The 20,898-nt window shown below is 40.7% G+C and overlaps 2 protein-coding genes across 3 annotated transcripts in view; one reads left to right on the top strand and one right to left on the bottom strand.

Moving 5' to 3' along the window:
• The window catches only part of uba3 (ubiquitin-like modifier activating enzyme 3), a 102,898-nt gene extending 95,636 nt beyond the window's left edge, over positions 1-7,262 (bottom strand). The window contains exon 1 of one of the 2 annotated variants that reach the window (XM_060938089.1): positions 7,253-7,262. The gene's annotated coding sequence lies outside the window, so the exon portion shown is untranslated. The remainder of the gene's footprint in view (positions 1-7,252) is intronic. The other variant, XM_060938090.1, reaches the window with a different exon arrangement.
• Positions 187-8,017, top strand: mfsd4ab (major facilitator superfamily domain containing 4Ab). The gene is made up of 10 exons (XM_060936672.1): positions 187-416; positions 1,491-1,689; positions 2,877-3,113; positions 4,552-4,705; positions 4,785-4,900; positions 5,987-6,160; positions 6,249-6,396; positions 7,476-7,546; positions 7,673-7,793; positions 7,890-8,017. Exons 1-10 carry the CDS (start codon positions 187-189, stop codon positions 8,015-8,017), a joined length of 1,578 nt encoding a protein of 525 aa, XP_060792655.1.
• Positions 8,018-20,898: the final 12,881 nt, after the last annotated feature.

Raw genomic sequence — 20,898 nt, 5'->3', positions numbered from 1 at the left:
TCTCTCTTTCAGGTATTAACTTGAAATGCATTTCTGTACATATGACACATTCAACGGCTCTATAAATATCGAACATCACCTGCTAATTTTTGATGGTCTAGACCTGAGCAAACACAGTCTATGCAGGAAATCCTCAGAATCTCGAAGAATCCTGACACTGAATAATTCATTCATTCTAAGGACAGCATGTTTATTGAGGAGCGTATTCTTACACTTTTCAAACGGAACTGGCAGCACACACTGACATACTGGAGTGTGTTCTTTAGTTTTGGACTCTGTATAGCATTCCTTGGGCCGACTATATTAGATCTGAAATGCCAGACCAACTCAACGCTAGAGGAGATCACTTGGGTTTTCTTCTCGCAGCAGATCTGTCTCCTTTTTGGCAGTTCAATTGGAGGCGTTTTCAAGAAAACGTGAGTTTGGTGATGTATGTATTTACACTGGAAACTGAAAATGGGGGTTTTCTTCTCCTCTGAAGACGTTCTCATTTAGAGTTTATGAAGAGACAAAACTAGTTCTACATTAAAAATTCTAACTTAATTTTTACTTTCACAAAGTCAAATAAACAGTGCTATTGAGGCAATGTTCCTGTATTATGATTCTGATCCACTATGGCGTTATTTGATGTTATTCACCGTGTCTTCTTCTTGGTAAAGGTTTTGTAGATTTTTTTAAATTAATAAAAGACGTTTAGACCTGGGCGGCACGGTGGTGTAGTGGTTAGCGCTGTCGCCTCACAGCAAGAAGGTCCTGGGTTCGAGCCCCGGGGCCGGCGAGGGCCTTTCTGTGTGGAGTTTGCATGTTCTCCCCGTGTCCGCGTGGGTTTTCTCCGGGTGCTCCGGTTTCCCCCACAGTCCAAAGACATGCAGGTTAGGTTAACTGGTGACTCTAAATTGACCGTAGGTGTGAATGTGAGTGTGAATGGTTGTCTGTGTCTATGTGTCAGCCCTGTGATGACCTGGCGACTTGTCCAGGGTGTACCCCGCCTTTCGCCCGTAGTCAGCTGGGATAGGCTCCAGCTTGCCTGCGACCCTGTAGAAGGATAAAGCGGCTAGAGATAATGAGAATGAGACGTTTAGACCTACACACTTGAGCAATTTAAATGTATCAACTTTTAAATGATGTAGAGTAACCCAGAGTAGCTGGCATCCATGCAAATGTGTGTAACGTATAACCATTAAATTTGTGGAAATATAGTGACAAGCCTAGAGGCTAAATATTGTTTTTTTTTAAACATTAATACTTTAATTTATTTCATGTTTGACAAGGTAAATGTGTAATATTTCTGTTTGTAAGGACCCGTGTAATTCTAAAAATGCTACAGCATACTTTCATGGGAGTTTATTCCTAATTTGAAATCTGTTATTTATGTGATGATCTCTTGACTAGATGAATATAAACAGTACAGATGTAACAGTGCTATGGATATATATAACTCATTAACTGCTCTCTCTCTCTCTCTCTCTCTCTCTCTTTCTCTCTCTCAGGTTGTTAAGTGCACTCTCTGCTCTCTTCCTGTCTTCTCTCCTTATTTCTCTGATCTTTGCCATCATTCCTCTTTGCTATAGTGTGCTACAATTAGCCATAGCCATGGCTGTGTCAGGACTTGCAATGGGTATCATTGATACAATTGCAAACATACAGCTGGTGGTTCTTTACCAGAAAGACTCGGCAATTTTCCTACAGGTGACTTGAGTGCATACACACATATCTACTGTACCTCTGAGACCTCTGAATTTACTTTTATTAAAATTATATATACATACATTTTAGTGGAAAATACAAAATAGTCATATTAAACATGATGTAGATCCATTGTATTACTTCAGTAGATGTTACATAGTACACTATTTATCATAAATACACTTCCATAAATCATTTTATTCATCCATCCATCTATCCATTATCTGTAGCCGCTTATCCTGTACAGGGTCGCAGGCAAGCTGGAGCCTATCCCAGCTGACTATGGTCGAGAGGCAGGGTACACCCTGGACAAGTTGCCAGGTCATTGCAGGGCTGACATAGACACAGACAACCATTCACACTCACATTCACACCTACGGTCAATTTAGAGCCACCAGTTAACCTAACCTGCATGTCTTTGGACTGTGGGGAAACCGGAGCACTCGGAGGAAACCCACGCAGACACACATGCAAACTCCACACAGAAAGGCCCCCATCGGCCACTGGGCTCGAACCCAGAACCTTCTTTCTGTGAGGCGACAGTGCTAACCACTACACCACCGTGTCACCCTTGAGAAATATTAATAATAAATAATTATTTAATTATTTGTTTAGTTTGGCTGGCATGATGGTGCGGTGGTTAGCACTGTTGCCTCACATCAAGAAGGTTCTGGGTTTAACCCTGCCGGTCAACTGGGGCCATTTTGTATGGAATTTGCATGTTCTCCCTGCGCCTGCGTGGATTTCCTCCAGGTGCTCCTGAAACCTCCCACAGTCCAAAGACGTGCAGATTAGGTCAACTGGCTACTCTAAATTGCCCATAAATGTGAATGTGAGTGTAAATGGTTATTCATCTCTGTGTCAGATTTTGGCGAGCTGCCCAGGGTGTGTTCCACCTCTTGCTCGAAATCAGCTGGGATTGGCTCCAGCTTCCCCTGCAGCCCTGACGGATAAGTGGTACAGATAACTGGATGGATGCATGGATTTATTTAGTTTGAGCAGTAATTCTGTGGAATTGTTTTTGACTTGTTAATAAGAACCTTGGGAAAAATCCTTTGTGATTGAAATGATTCATGCTTTAAACAGATGTTTAAATTGTGACAGACCTTTTTGAACACTCTCCAGGTGGGCAAAATTTGGTTAGACACAATAAAGTTCTCACTGCCTCACTGTGTCTCCCCTTTTCCTAGGCATTGCATTTCTTCATTGGCTTTGGTGCACTGGTGAGCCCCCTGATTGCAGATCCTTTCCTTTCAGAGCACTGTCACAGTATGAACAGCACAGAGAATGAGGAAATAATGCACCACTTCAGACACAGTCTAGCAGGCCTCAGGAGTCCAATGCTTCTCAACCACTCAGAGCATTCTGGAGGAGACATGGAGCAGTCCATTGTGTCCTATGCTTTCTGGATCATGGCTCTGATTAATGTAGGATATTGAGAGATCTTCTGTTAATCTTGCTTCAAACAGCTTTTGGGAAAATTTGGGACATTGACAAGATATTCATGTTAAGTCTTAAAGTATGCCTTGAATTGAACATCATGTATAGATTGAATCATGATTTATTTAACAGTAAGATTATTATTATTATTATTATTATTATTATTATTATTATTATTATTATGGCGGCACGGTGGTATAGTGGTTAGCGCTGTCGCCTCACAGCAAGAAGGTCCGGGTTCGAGCCCTGTGGCCGGCGAGGGCCTTTCTGTGTGGCGTTTGCATGTTCTCCCCGTGTCTGCGTGGGTTTCCTCCGGGTGCTCCGGTTTCCCCCACAGTCCAAAGACATGCAGGTTAGGTTAACTGGTGACTCTAAATTGACCGTCGGTGTGAATGTGAGTGTGAATGGTTGTCTGTGTCTATGTGTCAGCCCTGTGATGACCTGGTGACTTGTCCAGGGTGTACCCCGCCTTTCGCCCATAGTCAGCTGGGATAGGCTCCAGCTTGCCTGCGACCCTGTAGAACAGGATAAAGCGGCTAGAGATAATGAGATGAGATTATTATTATTATTATTATTCTCATTATCATTATCTCTCGCCGCTTTATCCTTCTACAGGGTCGCAGGCAAGCTGGAGCCTATCCCAGCTGACTACGGGCGAAAGGCGGGGTACACCCTGGACAAGTCGCCAGGTCATCACAGGGCTGACACATAGACACAGACAACCATTCATACTCACATTCACACCTACGGTCAATTTAGAGTCACCAGTTAACCTAACCTGCATGTCTTTGGACTGTGGGGGAAACCGGAGCACCCGGAGGAAACCCACGCAGACACGGGGAGAACATGCAAACGCCACACAGAAAGGCCCTCGCCGGCCCCGGGGCTCGAACCCAGGACCTTCTTGCTGTGAGGCGACAGCGCTAACCACTACACCACCGTGCCGCCCTATTATTATTATTATAATAATAATAATAATAATAATTATTATTATTATTATTATTATTATTATTATTATTATTATTATCAAGAAAGTTAAGATAGCAGGAGTTCTGTCCTTGATTACTTCAATAAGCTTCATAGCCTGTATGAACACCAACTGTGTCCCCTGTAGATGGTACTGGGAAATTCTGGTGTAACATAATATTACCTTTTTATATTGTCAATTGCAGTAAAGGTTCAGAATGCTGCAAAAATCCAAACATTTCACAGACTGACAAACAAAGATGATTATGTACAGGCCACAGAGAGAAAATGCAAGACACGACAGCTGAAACAAGCTGAAACTGAGAACAATAATTATGGGACATTATTAAGGTGTAGTTGGAGCTAAAGAAAACAGGAACCAGGCAGGACGGTGGAATTGAGCCATTTGTGTTATAAAAGCAAGTCATATTAATTCATATCCTGCTACTTTTGTTCCAGCTGCCAGTACCCATTGCAGTGTTTGTGCTAATGTACTATGAGAAACTGATCCCGTGTTGCCCGAATAACTCTCCACGTCTCATGGACAAAGATGAGCTGGCCATGGAGACCAACACAACTGAGTGTGAAGAGGCACAAAACCAAGAAGCTGGAGGTACAGATAAAGAACTAAACAGGTTGTCCTAACATTTTGATGTTTTGGAGTTTCTGAATTACTTTAGTCATTTATCCAGGCCATGGAGACCTTTTCAGCTGCTGCACGAACAGTAACCTGCGTGAGCGTCCTGTCTCATTCTTTGGCATCCATGTTCTGGGAGGACTGGTTCTCTTCATGACTGATGGCATTGTGGTGAGCAGCAGGCATTAGTTAGTGTATATTGATATATACAGCATATGGCCAAAGATTTGTGGACACCGGTCCATCACACCCATATATGCTTTTTGAACACCCCTTTCCAGATGTAGTCCTCTCTTTGCTCTTATAATAACCTTCACTCTTCTGGGAAACCTTTCTAGTAGATTTTGGAGTGTGCCTTTGGGGATTTGCCCATACAGCCACAAGAGCATTAGTGTGAGCAGGCCCCGATATCGGGTGAGGAGGTTTCAGAGTTCATCCCAAAAGTGTTCACTGGGGTTGAGGTTCAGGTTTTGTGCAGATCACTTGAGTTCTTCCACACCAAAGTTGGCATCCCATCTTTATGGACTTTGCACAGGGGCATTGCCATGCTAGAATATGTTTAGGCCCCTTAGTTCCAGTGAAGGGAACTTGTAATGCGACTGCATACAATGACATTCTATACAATTGTGTTCTTCTAAATTTGTTGCAACAGTCTGGGGAAGAACGACACATGGATGGGGTGGTCAAGTGTTCACAAAGCTTTGACCATATAGTGTATGCAGTATCAGTCAAACGTTTGGATACACCTTCAAATTTAATGGTTTTCCTGTCATTTCTCTTGACTTAGTTGAGTGGTTCTTGACATAATGTGGATTACTACAGTTGTGGAATAGGGCTATTTACTGTATTTTTATTATTTACTATTTACTGTTTGATCTGAAACGCATTAAGAAGGCAAGAAATTGCACTAATTATCTTTTGATGAGGCACAGCTGTTAATTGAAAAGCATTCCAGGTGACTACCTCATGAAGCTGGTTAAGATAATTCCAGTAGTGTGCAAAGCATCATCAAGGAAAATGCTGGCTACTGTGAAGAATCTAAAATATGAAATATATTTAGTTTTTTTAACACATTTTTGTTTAATGCATAATTCCATATATGTTCCATATGCTTTTTCACCGTTTTGATGTCTTCAGTATTGTTCTACAATGTAGAGAAAAAAAAAACACTGAATGAGTAGGTGTGTCCAAACTTTTGACTGGTACTATATATTGCTTTATGAATCATGTGTAACGGACACTTACTCTTGGTTATAGGGTGCCTATGCTGGTTTTGCATACACGTATGCTGTGTCATCTCCAATGTCACTGAATGCTAAAACAGCTGGCTATTTACCCTGTATATTCTGGGCTGCTATTGCTGGAGGAAGGTTGATATCCATTCCACTGGCCTATCGCTTCAGGCCAATGTATCTGCTTATGTGTAGCCTGGTAAGTGTCTTGATATAGTTCTACAATTTCAGTTACTATGTACACACTTGCACTAAACCCTGTCTCTGTATCTGGATGTGTTCCTCAGATTGGTGTAATAATAACAGTATTGCTACTGCTGATTTTCTACACAAGTAGCACATTCATGTTCGTAGGGACAAGTTTACTCGGCCTTCTCCTCAGCAGCATCTTTCCATGCATGCTTGCTTATGCTGAGGACATTCTAGACTACCAGGGTACGTCAAACATATCCATATTTCGATTACACATCACTTTCTTTCTTTTCTTTTGAGGGCTAGAATTAGTATATAATCTACAGCTTATTAATCATGAGACTGAACTTCAAAGTGTAAATTCAAGGCTTAGCTCTAGATATTACCGTAATGCACTGTAGTTCAGTAACCTCAGTAGTGTTTTTTTTAAACTCTTGTTTATTTATTTATATATTTTGGCTTTTAGTCTGTAAAATACCTCCTTCATTGAATTGTGTAAGTATTCACCACTCCCTTAAACTTTTCCACATTTTTGCAATTTTATAACTAGGAAGTAAAATGCACTTATTTGGGCTTATATGTCATGAATCTAGAATATGGCATAACCTGGACTCTGCTTAGAGAAGGGTAAGCCAGACAGGGCCATATCCCAGAAGACTTAATTGCATCCAACAACTCTTTGCTTTTGTTTAGTTAATGTTTGTCACAATAAAAAAAATTGTACCCTCAAATGTTCGACATATTTTTTAAATTAGATGGCAAAAATCCCAATGAAGCTCATGTAAGTTCTGAGGTATTCCGTTCCATTCCATTCTGCGTCATCCAAGACCTGTTGGTGACATTGTGAAGTCTTTCCAGATAGTTCGGTCAAGCATGGCAAACAGGAGATCTTCATTTTACAGGCCAACATTTTCCTTGATCAGTTTCTTAAGCATCAGCGATGGTCGACCATGTCTTTGTTTGTTATCTGGTTGCCATTGAAGGACCTTGGTGGCCATCTCATCATGGCGCATCACATGGCCAGCAAAGGCCAGACGACAGTTACTAATGACCAGTGAGATTTGTGGTAGGCAACCACAGAGTTGTTTGTTGGTGGTGTGGCTCTTCCAAGAAACATTCAGGGCAGCACACAGGAGGCGAGTGTAGTTTCCATCAAGCTTTTTGACGGAAACTACACTCGCCTCCTCCGAGGTTTAACACTATAAAATAGGGATGAAGTTCAAGGGAGTGAATATTTACGCAAAACACTATATTTCAATACATTGTACATTTTGGGCATAATGCAACAAATCTCCACACATCTCATCACTCTGTTTTCTCAGGATGTGCCACCACTGTCATAGTGACCTGTGCTGGAATGGGTGAAATGGTCCTCCAGGTCGTGGTTGGATCGGTATGAAGTGCAAATTTATTATTATTATTATTATTATTATTATTATTATTATTATTATTATTTGCCCCAGGCTTTTTTCAAGTTTTAGATTATTTAGACTAATTATGTCTATGACATTGGCTCTAGATCATTCAAAAAAAAGGCAGCTATAGTTTCCTCGTCTGTGGCATGGTTGCAAGCTGCATTGGATTTGTCCTCTTCTTTTCCCTCATGCTCTGTCACTATTTCCACAGAAACTACCTCAAAGGTAAAACAGCTATTTTCTAACCTCTACAGGTATCAAAATATTTTGTGATTTTGAAACTTAATTCTGTATCTACATATTATCTCCCCTTACAAACAGGAACATCTCAAAAGACAGCGATGGTGGAGCAACCAGAACCAGCATATGAAACTCCAGACAGAGAAGAGGGGAAAGCAGGAAAGAAAATAAGGGAGAAAATAGAGATGAAAAATGAAATAAAGCTATAGTCTCTTTTATTGTAAATTTGAGTAACTTGGAACAAACTAATACATAAATATGAAACTATTGAACATATTGGGAACATACAGTACTCCACATTGTCTGGTAGTGGTTCAGAGAAAGTACTCTGCTGGGTCAGTGTGATATTTGCAAAAACAATGTTATGATCCAGGAGTTTCTAATGGCACGGCGTCAATGTTTATGCATCCTTGTTCATATAGTCTCAGTGATTTTTGATCAGTGAAAAAGCAGGAGTATCTTAAGAAGCAAATCTGATTTGTACTGGGGCGATAGACTAGACATGTCAATAGTGTTGGATTATGTTTCCACTATATTGTATGTGCTGTGTAGCACTAAAGCATCCCCCAATCTACTGTTCTTTCAGAATTTTTTTTATCTTATTTATTGTTGTGAAATGTATTTTGTAAAATGTATCTGAGTCGTTTCTTGCTAGTGAATTTGGCTGCATATTTTCTCTAAAAGTTTAATGAATGTGGGCCTGTTATTTCATTGCAGCCACTTGAGAAATTGTTGCATTATCCTTTTGTTGGCATGTAGATACAGTACAGTGGTTTTACTGTAATAAACTCTTTTTAAAAGATCTGACTCACATGTATATCATTCACAATTACAGAGATACTTCTTTCTTCGGCTACTGTTAATAGATACATGAACATGTTGAATACTTTATTGGATTTAGAGAACAGGGTTCCACTTATTTATGTTAAAACAGTACATATGCAACTTATCTCAGCATACAGTTGTGCATCAATTGTAAAACAACAATAAAATATTCCTAGTATTTCCCAGTCAATTCCCAATCCAAATGTGATTGAAAGTTCAATACTTTCCATTTTGTTTTCAATTTATTTTTAATTCAATTAGATCTTATTTGATAATACTTTTAACAATAGAGCTTGTCACATGGGGCGGCACGGTGGTGTAGTGGTTAGCACTGTCGCCTCACAGAAAGAAGGTTCTGGGTTCGAGCCCAGTGGCTGACGGGTGCTTTCCTGTGTGGAGTTTGCATGTTCTCCCTGTGTCTGCATGGGTTTCCTTCAGGTGCTCCAGTTTACCCCACAGTCCAAAGACATGCAGTTAATTTAATTGGTGGCTCTAAATTCACCATAGGTGTGAATGGCTGTTTGTCTCTAAATGTCAGCCCTGTGATGATCTGGTGACTTGTCCAGGGTGTACCCCACCTCTCACCCATAGTTAGCTGGGATGGGCTCCAGCTTGCCCACGACCATGCACAGGATAAGTGGTTACAGATAATGGATGGAATGGAATGGGTCACATATCAGGTTTACAGGAATCCAGGTATCGATTTCAATATAGGTATAAAACCCTAATGAGCAATCCAGAGATGGAAGTTGCAAGGAAATACTATGTGAGATGACACGAGGAAGAAACCTTTAGAGGAATCAAACTCAAAAGGGTGTCATGAGAATGGGTGATAGATGGATATAAGTGTGGAAAGAGTTTCATTAAAAGCAAGCTGGCAAACAATTCCACAATGTGAGGCAAAGAGTATAAACAGAACGAGGTAGAGTTCAGGCAATAGGCAAACAGTATATACTAGGCAAGGCAATATGTGGTCAGGAAAACAGAAACAAAGTTGAAACCAGAATAGCAAAATAGTAATCAAATGGCTTGGTCACATCAGACAGAAGAAACAGAGCGTATACTTTGCAAAGTCTGTGTGTGAGGAGAGTCCTTATATGCGCAAGCTGTGATTGCGCTCTGATCTGGAACAGGCGCATGACAATTAGTCCTAATGAGCTTGGGCATGGTGCTGCACGTGAGTTGCAGTCCGAGGCACGCCACTGCACACCCCAAGTGCACATAGGCGCAGATGTGATAAAGGGAACTCATCCTGTTCCAGGTGATGTGGGATTAGTGGGATTAAAAATCATATACAAAAAAGGAAGGGAAACAGTATTAAATGTATTAAAAGAGTGATATAAATGGTGAGAAGAAAGCCATAATTTAAAAAAGAACACCACATGAAAACAATTTTCTGGTCTAATGAGACACAAAGTATACATTTTTGGCTTTGTTACAAACCAGTAGATTTGGCAGAAAACCCAACATTGCTCATCAGCCTGAAAACACCATCTCCTCATTTAAACATGGTGGTGGTAGCATCATGTTGTAGGGATGTGCTCCATCAACAGGGACTGGGAAACTACTCGGGGCCAAGGGCAAAATGGATGGAATCAATTACAGGGCAATCCACAAAGAAACTCCAGTCTGCAAGAAACATGGGACTGGGGTGCAAGTTCCTCTTCCAACAGCACAACAATCCTAAGCATACTGCCAGGTTTCACTGGAGTGTGTTAGAATGGCCAAGTCAAAGATTCTCAAGACAGACTGAGAATCTATGGGGGGGGAGACAACCATTGTTAATACCCAGTGGTCTCCATCCAGTCTGACTGGGATTTAGCAATTTTTCCAAGAAGGATGGGAAAAAATATGTGGATATAGATGTGCAAAGCTGATAGAGAAATGAAGAAGACTTGCAGCTGTAATTGCAGCCAAATAACTGACCCACGGGAATGTCTGTGCAAAGTGCAAGTCTCTACTGTATACAACTAATTTTATCAACTTCATCAGGAGGGTGAGTCACTGGCATAGCAGTTGTTGGAAAGTGCAAGTCTTTGTAGTATCCAGGTGAGATTATCTGTTCCAGCAACAAGGTTAATCATAAGTCATCATCTTGGAGATGATGAACCAATAACAGCAGAAGACGGAACAGAGAAATCAGGTTCAACCAGGACAATCCAGACATTTGAAGGAGCTATATCATAGCATCACAGCAACCAGGTAAGGTAAAAGGCATGTACTATGGGTTCAAGAGGATGCATATTGGATCAAGGTGCAAGCATGGACTCTGTGACAGTATAACTAAAGGTAGAGCACAGACATGAGGGCACCCTGAGAAATAAAGCTTTCCATGTTGTCATTGTAAACTAACCTGAGTAATCATATGACTCTTTGTGCTCATGAAACCCCAGAGAAATGCTATTTCACAAAATGTCTAACTAAACAAATAGGCTTTCAATCAAGTTTCTCTCTAGGCCGAGTCCTAATACTAACAAGAACAGTATTCCATAATTATGGTTAAACATACAGGGACACTTATACATGTGCGCCATCAAAGTTGGAGACACAAGATGATTAAGAAGAGTAGAGATCTTGCAACTGACCTAGATGCAACAGACTTGATTTAATATTTACTGACTATTTATTTATTCTTTTATTAATTAATTGATTCATTTATTTATTTCACTGTATTTGTGGTGGAAAAGTGTGGTGGTTGTTACTCATTTTCAACACCAGATGTCAGTCCTTAGATGCTCACAGCTGTCGAGACAGCACAGTTTATAGAATGGATTACTTCAGTTATATGTCTAAAAGGGTAAAGCTGTCATTTTCGTGACGTATAAATGATGCTACCACAGGCTTTTATTGCCAAAGCTTTTGCTCATTTGTTGCATCCCCCCCCCCCCCCCCCCCAACATTTATTCAGTGGCAGTGACTGAATGCATTTGGAGAATTGGAGAATATATGATCACACCAAACCTGTACTACAATTAAATTTATTATCTATCGTAGCCAAATATATCACCATTCCAAAGAGGAATACAGCCAAATCCTGTGCACTGCTGGATGACATTTAACACACTCGCTTACCAAAACACTCACACGTGTGTCATATTATTCCTAGTAGAACTGCTTATTGGCATAATTATTAATGCAAATTAATGCCATGACTACACCTATTTATAACCTAACCTTATTTTCCTTAACCAAATGAAAACATTTAGTTTCTTTCATTTTTTTTTTTAAAACAAAAGCTTCTGTTTTTGGACAAAAAGGAAAAGAAAAACAGACAAATGTCCTTGTGGGAACAATATAAACACACACACACACACACACGTTTGTCTTACTACTGGATCTCAAACAATTAGAATATCATGAAAAAGTTCAATATTTTCCATCAGTTATTTAAGAAAGTGAAAATGTAATATATTCTAGATTGAGTTCATGTAAACTGAAATGTTTCAAACATTTTTTTTTCTATTTTAATTTTGATAATTATGGCCTACAGCACAAAAAAAATCACAAAATATTAGAATATTTCATTTAGAGTTTGAGTAAAATAGTATAAATACTGTGTATCTCTCAGTCTAGTTCAGTACATGCAACCACAATCATGGGGAAGACTGCTGACTTGACAATTGTTCAGACGACGATCATCGACACCCTCCACAAGGAGAGTAAGCCACAGAAGGTCATTGTTGAAAAGGCTGACTGGAAAAGGTGCGCAAGCAACAGGGATGACTGCAACCATGAGAGGATTGTCAAGAAAAGTCGATTCAAGGACTTGGGAGCTTCACAAGGAGAGGACTGAGGCTTGTGTCAGTGCATCAAGAGCCACCATGCACAGACGTCTTCAGGAAAGGGGCTACAACTGTTGCATTCCTAATAGCAAGCCACTTCTGAACCAGAGACAGCATCAGAAGTATCTTACCTGGGCTAAGGAGAGAAAGAACTGGACTGTTGCTCTTCTCATCTCATCTCATTATCTCTAGCCGCTTTATCCTTCTACAGGGTCGCAGGCAAGCTGGAGCCTATCCCAGCTGACTATGGGCGAAAGGCGGGGTACACCCTGGACAAGTCGCCAGGTCATCACAGGGCTGACACATAGACACAGACAACCATTCACACTCACACTCGACAGCGCTAACCACTACACCACCGTGCCGCCCGACTGTTGCTCTTTTCAGATGAAAATAAAATTTGCATTTCATTTGGAAATCAAGGTCCTAGAGTCTGGAGGAAGAGTGAAGCGGTACAGAATCCAAGATGCTTGAAGTCCAGTGTGAAGTTTCCACAGTTTGTGATGATTTGGGGTGCCATGTCATCTGCTGGTATTGGTCCACTGTGTTTTATCAAGTCCAAAGTCAATACAGCCGTCTACCAGGAGATTTTAGAGCACTTCATGCTTCCATCTGATGACAAGCTTTATGGACATGCTGATTTCTGTTTCCAATGGGACTTAGCACCTGCCCACAGTGCCAAAACTACTACCAAATGGTTTGTGACCATGATATTACTGTGTTTGATTGGATAGTCTGACCTGAACATACTTTTCAGAAGTTGGACATTTCTGTAGGGTAAATCCTTTTTTGATTGAGCTTAAGAAATATTTGAATAATTTGAGATACTGGATTTCTGATTTTCATGAGGTATAAGCCATAATCATCAAAATTAAAACAAAAAAGTCTTGGACCCCCCCCCCCCCCAGAGTCTGGGTGCTAAACTGGCCTGCCTGCAGTCCAGACCTGCCTCCCGTTTAAAACATTTGGTGCATTATGAAGTGCAAAATATGACAAAGGAGACCCCAGACTGTTGAGCAACTGAAATTGTACATCAGGCAAGAATGAGGCAACATTTCTCTTTCAAAACTGTAGCCATTGGTCTCCTTAGTTCCCAAACGTTTACAGAAATCCAGAGTGTTGCTAAAAGTAGAGGTGATACAATACAGTGGTAAACATGACTCTGTCCCAACTTTTTTGAAATGTGTTGCTGACATCAAATTCAAAATGAGCATATATTTTTCAAAAAACAATAACATTTCTCGGGCGGCACGGTGGTGTAGTGGTTGGCGCTGTCGCCTCACAGCAAGAAGGTCCTGGGTTTGAGCCCCGGGGCCGGCGAGGGCCTTTCTGTGCGGAGTTTGCATGTTGTCCGCGTGGGTTTCCTCCGGGTGCTCCGGTTTCCCCCACAGTCCAAAGACATGCAGGTTAGGTTAACTGGTGGCTCTAAATTGACCGTGAGTGTGAATGGTTGTCTGTGTCTATGTGTCAGCCCTGTGATGACCTGGCGACTTGTCCAGGGTGTACCCCGCCTTTCGCCCATAGTCAGCTGGGATAGGCTCCAGCTTGCCTGCGACCCTGTAGAAGGATAAAGCGGCTAGAGATAATGAGATGAGATGAATAACATTTCTCAGTTTCAACATTTGATATGTTGCCTTTTGGACTATTTTCAATGAAATATAGGGTTTCCATGATTTGCAAATTATTGCATTCTGTTTTTATTTACAGTTTACACAGCGTCCCAACTTTTTTGGAATTGGGTTGTGGTGTGTGTGTGTACGTACACACACACACACACACACACACACACACACACACACACACACACACACACACACACACACACACCGTGGGGCCACCAAGGAATAAAATATAAAATGCCTATGCACAAGTGCAAGGTTGGAGGGCATTTTCAGTTGTCCAACACTGTAGTACAAATTGCAGTACAAACAAATTACAAATAGCTATTTATTTAATATATGATTTGATTAGGGGAGATCAGCATCTCTGAATAATGTCATATTGAATAGAGCAATTATCACTGTAAATACATGCATGGAAATCAGTTCTGTTTTTAATATCATGGCACCGTAGGTACTGTATATAGCACATATTATATCTGGTATATTTTAGTAACAGCATGACTCCAGCCAAGAAGACTTTTCCAGTGAATTGAGTATAAAACCACAATGTCAGTGTGCTTCCAGAATTCTATATCCCCAAAACCACATTCCCCACAAATCAATCTTTTACACTGCGACACTCCAAGGCAGCCTATCTATCTCACTGCCTCAAGGCAATGCAAGTCTACATCCTCGGCTTTATCAGAAAGCCAATCTCACTCCTCTAAACAAGATAAATCAGGCCATGACAGGCGTGAGAATGGGCTTCAGTGGGTTGTGTGCAGGCAGGGAGCCATTCAGTCATTCAAGCATTCTGGACTTTTCTGCCTCTCTCCTGCTCCTGCACTGGCTATCTGACCTCTACACTGTCAAAATTGATGATGCCACTAATTTAACAGTGTGTTCACAGAAAATAAAATTACATGTTATCTGGCTTAAAAACTGTTCTATATGATGGGCTACCAAGAACCTTTTCCAATCTGAAAGCTGTATCAAAATCACCAGGTTCCAGGCTGGCATTTAACATACACTTTTAAAACCTTCCTGTTATTCACAGTGGCTTACCAGGGGAAGTAGTATTACATGGTAGTATTAGAAAGAAAGGCTAAATCTACTGTAGAACCCATATAGGTATTTTGTGCTTTTCTTTTTCTCTTCTGGGAGAAACTTTAAAGTTTCTGTGTTGAAACCCAGAACAGAGTGCTAAACTAGCAGAGTGAACCTCTTCTGAATGCTACCAGAGCTTAACTATCCAAAGCAACCTTCAGGAGTCCTTTTTTCTAATAGTGTAGCAGGCCTCCTAATCTAAAAGCTCCAACAGTTTGAATTGTTCCCTTCACAGTTTTACCCCTTGCTGTTATAGACTATGCAGAATCAAAAGGTTCCACAAAGAAACTGCCAGAGTTCCTCAGTGAAGTGCCCCTTTTTTCTTTCTTTCTTTCTTTTTTTTTTAAAGGGATTCCAGGGTTTCTTAAATGAGTTCAACCCTGTGGGAACTCCAAAGGAAGCCTCAAGTATCAGACTGAAATGCATTTCTTCCTTCAGAGACAACACTGTTGTTGGGCTCTATTAATTTGAGGCTCTGTGTTACTTTCCAGACTCCATTGATTTTGCAGGTTGTCACTGTCAAGCATCATTTGCTCTCAATTAACTCACTACTGAAAGGAATGGACGAAGGGTTTAATGTTTTTTAATATGTCAAAACTGCAATTATTAGCACAATTTGGCTGGCACTCAATCTTCCTTTCTGTAATTACGCTCAATTACATTTGTATATTAATGCTGAAGGTGAAAGAAAGCAAATAAATATTGTCTTGTTTACTGGTTGCAAGTTTTATCTGATGATTTGAAAAGCAAGTGTGGGGGGGGGGGGGGGGCATGAATTAACTGTCCATAAAGACCTGCCACATTGACAGATGACCTTTAACACAAGAGCAAGTCTGTGTTTTGATCAACCTGACAGTGGCTGTCAATTGAACAGCCAGATTTATGTGGGATGCTCCAATGGTCTTGGATGGCGCTTAAACAGAGCAGGCTGGCAGAGGTGAGATAACACAGCAGTAGCCCTACAGAGACAGTGCCCTTGCTTCAGTAATGATGTTTCTTTGCTGTTTTCCTTTCAGGTTGAAATGAAAGACGAGGCATTAGCAATCAGCTTCAAACAATATGCACAAAATCAGTTGACCAAGAATTGGACATAATGAGAAAACCAACATAAATAACTGAGAATGGTATCACATTCAGAACCTTTTAATGTCCTTCCATATCATGATTATTTCACAATAAGATTAGGCTTATGAAAACACCAGTGACACAATTAGCACGCTCAAACTGTTTGTTAATGATTAATCATGTCATTTGATATGTAAAGGAGATTGTAAGTAGTGTCTCAGCTCCTGGACTGTCTGGTGAGTCTTTTCCCTGCTGATGAGTGTTTCATTATAACGCCACCTCACTTCAGGAGTCTCCATCCCCCAGCCAAGTCTCTGCTTAAAATAGAGCTCAGACAGCCTGGACCAAAGTACACTGACAGCTGACACAGACACACACACCACACTCTTCTATTAATATTAATGATTTGGAAGCCTATCTGAAAGAAAGATTTAATGCAAGCAGCTCAAAAAAGGAGTCATGTAATATTGTATATTATTACACATACAGGACACTTTTTCGATGGAATAAAAACATGTATTCTATTCCCTTCTAGTGGGTTCCATTTATTTATTCTATTCCCTTCTAGTGGGTTCCATTTATATTTTTTATTGTGCATGGCATTTTCCTATATCTTGCAAGAACAATATCATGCAGATGAGATGTGATCATTTTGATGTGCTGAGGGTTGCTTTCCTCCATTTTGGGACTGAACATCCTAACTCTTGAGGTAAACAGTATGGCCCTACGGAAACAGCCAAATGCGAGGAGCTTTAGTTAATTAACATAATTATGGAACTGCGTCACACCAAGATGGTAACGAGCGGAAAACATTGTGACTCTGTATCAATCTCGGAGCGTTTTGAGTTGCAGGTATGTAATTTGTGGTTGACATTCATGAATACATCCTTGAAACAAAAGACAAATATATCTTTTCTCTGTTACTGCTTTTGTGTTATCGTTTCTTTCTCTGTAAGATCAAAACATTAGGTGTCGACCTCCATACTCAGACTCACCAATCCAACACAAGTGCTGCAAATTTTTCATCAGATTTCATACCTGTTTCATCCTTGAGTCAGTTCCTGTGGTCGTTCTGTCCCTTCACGAAAATTCTTGTGGACAACCTTTTGGCTTCAATTGCTTTTCTGATGCACTCTCTAGCTGATTCGCTTTCATATTTTTCCTTTCTTTTCCACTGGCTTTTAGCTGGTGAGAGATCCGAGTCCGCCATGTTTGCCCACACTGACTTGTTTTGGTTAAAAGTAGGTCAAACATGCCTCACAGTGGTCATGTGATATTATTGCTCACTTGCGTCGGCAATCTGCAGGATTGTAAAATGCGGGACGCATTTTATCTCGGCAAAACTTTTGCATTTAGGATACACGGTGTGTGCAGCAGCACAACTCCTCAATTTCAACTCAAATCAACTTCAAATCAATGTGAAACATCTCGAAACTCCAACAGCAATAGAAATAGAACATTTTTGCCCAGAATTCAACTTTGCAGTCAGAACCTTTAACCATGGCTCCCATTCACAGGACACGTGGGCACAATGAGAATAACGCTGATGTAAATCATATGATACGGCCTTAACAGTCACCAGGTCTCACCAACTGAACAACTATGGGAGTTTATGTACTGATGTGATCGACAGCACTCTCCACCATCAGGAATTCAAACAAGAGCAGCTGAAAAATTCCAAACAGGTTTCTGCTTTTCTTTTCAAGAACATTGTTGTGATTATTTGCAGATGATGGTTATAGTCCAATTTGGTTCAAACAGAGTATTTTCCATAATGTCTACATCCTTGTCCTTTAGCTGTAGGTATAGACAGTTCAGTCCTGACCTGAGAAGCATTTGATAACTAATGTTAGCTATGTTTGCCTACATTGCCTATCTTAGCTATGAATGCCCTTCAGCATTCTTTGGCGTGAGCTTGTGAGTGTCCATTTAGTGAGCCTTTGTATTAAAGGTAGATCACAGACTTCCAATTTTATTAGGTTTTTAAAAAATAGAACAATTAATGAACTTAGGGCCACATGGCCCTAAATTCTCCGCTATTTTTTCCTGCTTCACCATGACCCAATTCAAGGTACATCATGCATCATATGATGGGCTTTCCCCGTTTGTGCAAGGCATTGTGGGATACAAATTTGAAACAGGAGAGGAAAATGGAGCATGTGAGTGTGCAAATGAAACATGAAAGACTGACTACAGTAATGGAAAGCAAGAAGAAATATGTTATTTACCAGCTGGGAGGTCTGTATCGTGAAATACCATGACCGAGGTCTTGAAAGTAGTACTGACCGAGGCCCTCTGGGCTGAGGTCAGTATTTAAGGCCGAGGTCATGGTATTTCACTATACGGACCGACCTTAAGCTGGTAAATAATATATAAATTTTTTTCTTTACCAAATTCTAACAGAAAACGAGAGCGCCCGAAAGGGAAAACCGAGCCGAGCCGAGCTGCCATTTTGAATCTTCATTCATGGCTGTAATGCAAATTGCTTCCTCCTCGGTATACAAGTGCACTTCCATGGCAGGAAAAAAACTACATTTTGCCGCCTATGTAGTCCCCTATTTATACAAATAGGAGTCATTCAGGATTCAGCCATGTTTTTGCTCGGCGTTAGCAACAGTTAGAGGTTTTTTAGCTTTCTCCTGAAGTGTTTTCTTTTATTTTGTCTTCCTCAGGGTAATAAAACTCACTTTCGCTGTGAACACTGTCATTATCGCTATCCATGATGCAGTGGCGGCTGGTAGTCTTTCAAACAGGGGAGGCTGGTCGGTTATGATATTTCCAGATTTTAAAAGAAAAAACACATAAATCTTGCCCATACTCTTGCCTCTGATCTGGCTGATTGTTGGCAGGGTCACAAACTGTGAAATAACAGGTTCTTTTGCCCCATTAGCCTACTGTCCAATATACATGATGGTGGTGTTGGGGGGGGGGGTATATTTTAACATTTTATATTTTAAAATTGTGGCATGTTGTTTAAAAATTGATCATTACTGAAAGCAGCTCTTTGTCAGGAACCTCAGCAGTAACAGCAGAGTGTTCTGGAATAGGCACAAGCACTGACCTTGGGGAGCCAAACATAGAGCTGGGTGCCACACATTTCATTCAATGACACTTTCCTTATATTTTACTTATTTTGACTGAGAAATGTTTTATTGACAAATTTTGATAACCCTTCACTTTTAATCCGGGTCTGTAGTGTGAAATGTTCTCGGCTGTGTTTTTGTTTAAAAATGTTTTCCAAATTGTAGCTGTGTTTAATTCATATCCAGAGAAATATATATTCCAATATAATATACTCAGCATAAACATTTTAAATAGATTCTATATTTTTGGTCCATCCATGACATATTACTAAAGTAGCCTATTTACTGTTGTTGATGTGGGTCACTTGCTGTTAGCCAATTCACTTTCTCGTACCAGGAGAGCTGAAAGGAACGAGTATTATTCCCTACCTTTTTCACCAAGTCAATTTGAGGCGTTGGTCTACCCTGCTCTTTAATTTTAATTTTTTCCTCGAAAGGAAGACTGGCAAATGGCTTCACCAAAATTAAATCAGCAATGCTTGGCATCCGTGCGCAGCTTTCTTGCTAGCTGACTAGCCCCCTCAAGTTCAAGTTCAGTCACTCAAATAAACGAAATTTCTGGAACTAAGATAGCAAACTTGACAACACTATATTTACACTTTATTTACAATGAAAATATATACAAACTAAAAAACCTGGTAGAAACCGTATGTAATGAATGAAATCGAAATGTAAGCTGATCTCTTACAATACACCACAGCACTTGCGAATCCGCATGGGACTGAACTGAAATTCACCGCTGCCTGTCTATATTTGAAACGAGCTGTCAATCAAAGAAAATATCCGGCCGCTTTCACCAATCATCAGTCTCCTCGCGGAAAGCTTTGCCATGTCCCTCCCATGTGAGGCTCGGAGTCCGTAGGCGGGCATTTTCGCAGTATTTGTCCAATAACCGTCTTGCATTTTGAGATTGAAAAGCACATAGCTCCCAAATGCCATTGAAGTCCACTGAGGCTGGGAGCCCGTGAGACTCCGTGGGCGGGCGTTTTCACAGTATTTGTCCTATAACCGCCTTGCATTTTGAGATTGAAAAGTGCATAGCTCCCAAATGCCATTGAAGTCCACTGAGGCTGGGCTGCATCGCGCTGTCACGAGGGGGAAAAAACTCACGCACACATTAAAGTTATAACGGAATTATTTCACACTGTAGTTGGGTTGAGCACATATTTCTATGATTCTGGATCTGAAATAGCAATGTTATAAGGTCGGCTATAACATAAGCCTAGCGCAATTCATCCTACATGATGTTCGTCATTTTTAGAGGAGGCTGAGCCTCCCTCGTTGTCTTAGAGCAATCGCCCATGCCATGATGTAAAATTAATGCTAGTCTCCTGAGAAATGCGAAAATAAATGTTGACAAAAATAGCTACTATGTTTGTTGTTGTTGTGAATGAGCGAGTCACCAGAGGTCTGTATCCAGGGTCCGTAACTGGGGTCCATACCATAAGATATGGACCTGCCCGCCAGCCAATCAGAGCGTGGGATCTGATGGAAACTGGACCGCGAAAAAAAAAAACCGTTATGTTGCGAAGGAAAGGAAATGCAGGACCAAACTAATAAATATTGGCGGTCAGTGAGCACCTCGGTGTGACCAGCTGTTCATTTAGCAACAGAATGATGTAACTGT

This window comes from Neoarius graeffei, chromosome 13 (assembly GCF_027579695.1).
Source record: "Neoarius graeffei isolate fNeoGra1 chromosome 13, fNeoGra1.pri, whole genome shotgun sequence".
Lineage (NCBI taxonomy): Eukaryota > Metazoa > Chordata > Actinopteri > Siluriformes > Ariidae > Neoarius > Neoarius graeffei.
Note: the sequence above shows the minus strand (reverse complement) of the source record. Positions and strands in the feature narration are given on the sequence as shown.

Excerpts from the sequence above, each read along its gene's own strand:
- mfsd4ab (XM_060936672.1), top strand. The coding sequence starts at position 187 with ATGTTTATTGAGGAGCGTATTCTTACACTTTTCAAACGGAACTGGCAG. Across the intron at positions 6,161-6,248 it reads ATCTGCTTATGTGTAGCCTG|ATTGGTGTAATAATAACAGT; the intron begins GTAAGTGTCTTG and ends TGTGTTCCTCAG. Across the intron at positions 6,397-7,475 it reads GGACATTCTAGACTACCAGG|GATGTGCCACCACTGTCATA; the intron begins GTACGTCAAACA and ends CTGTTTTCTCAG.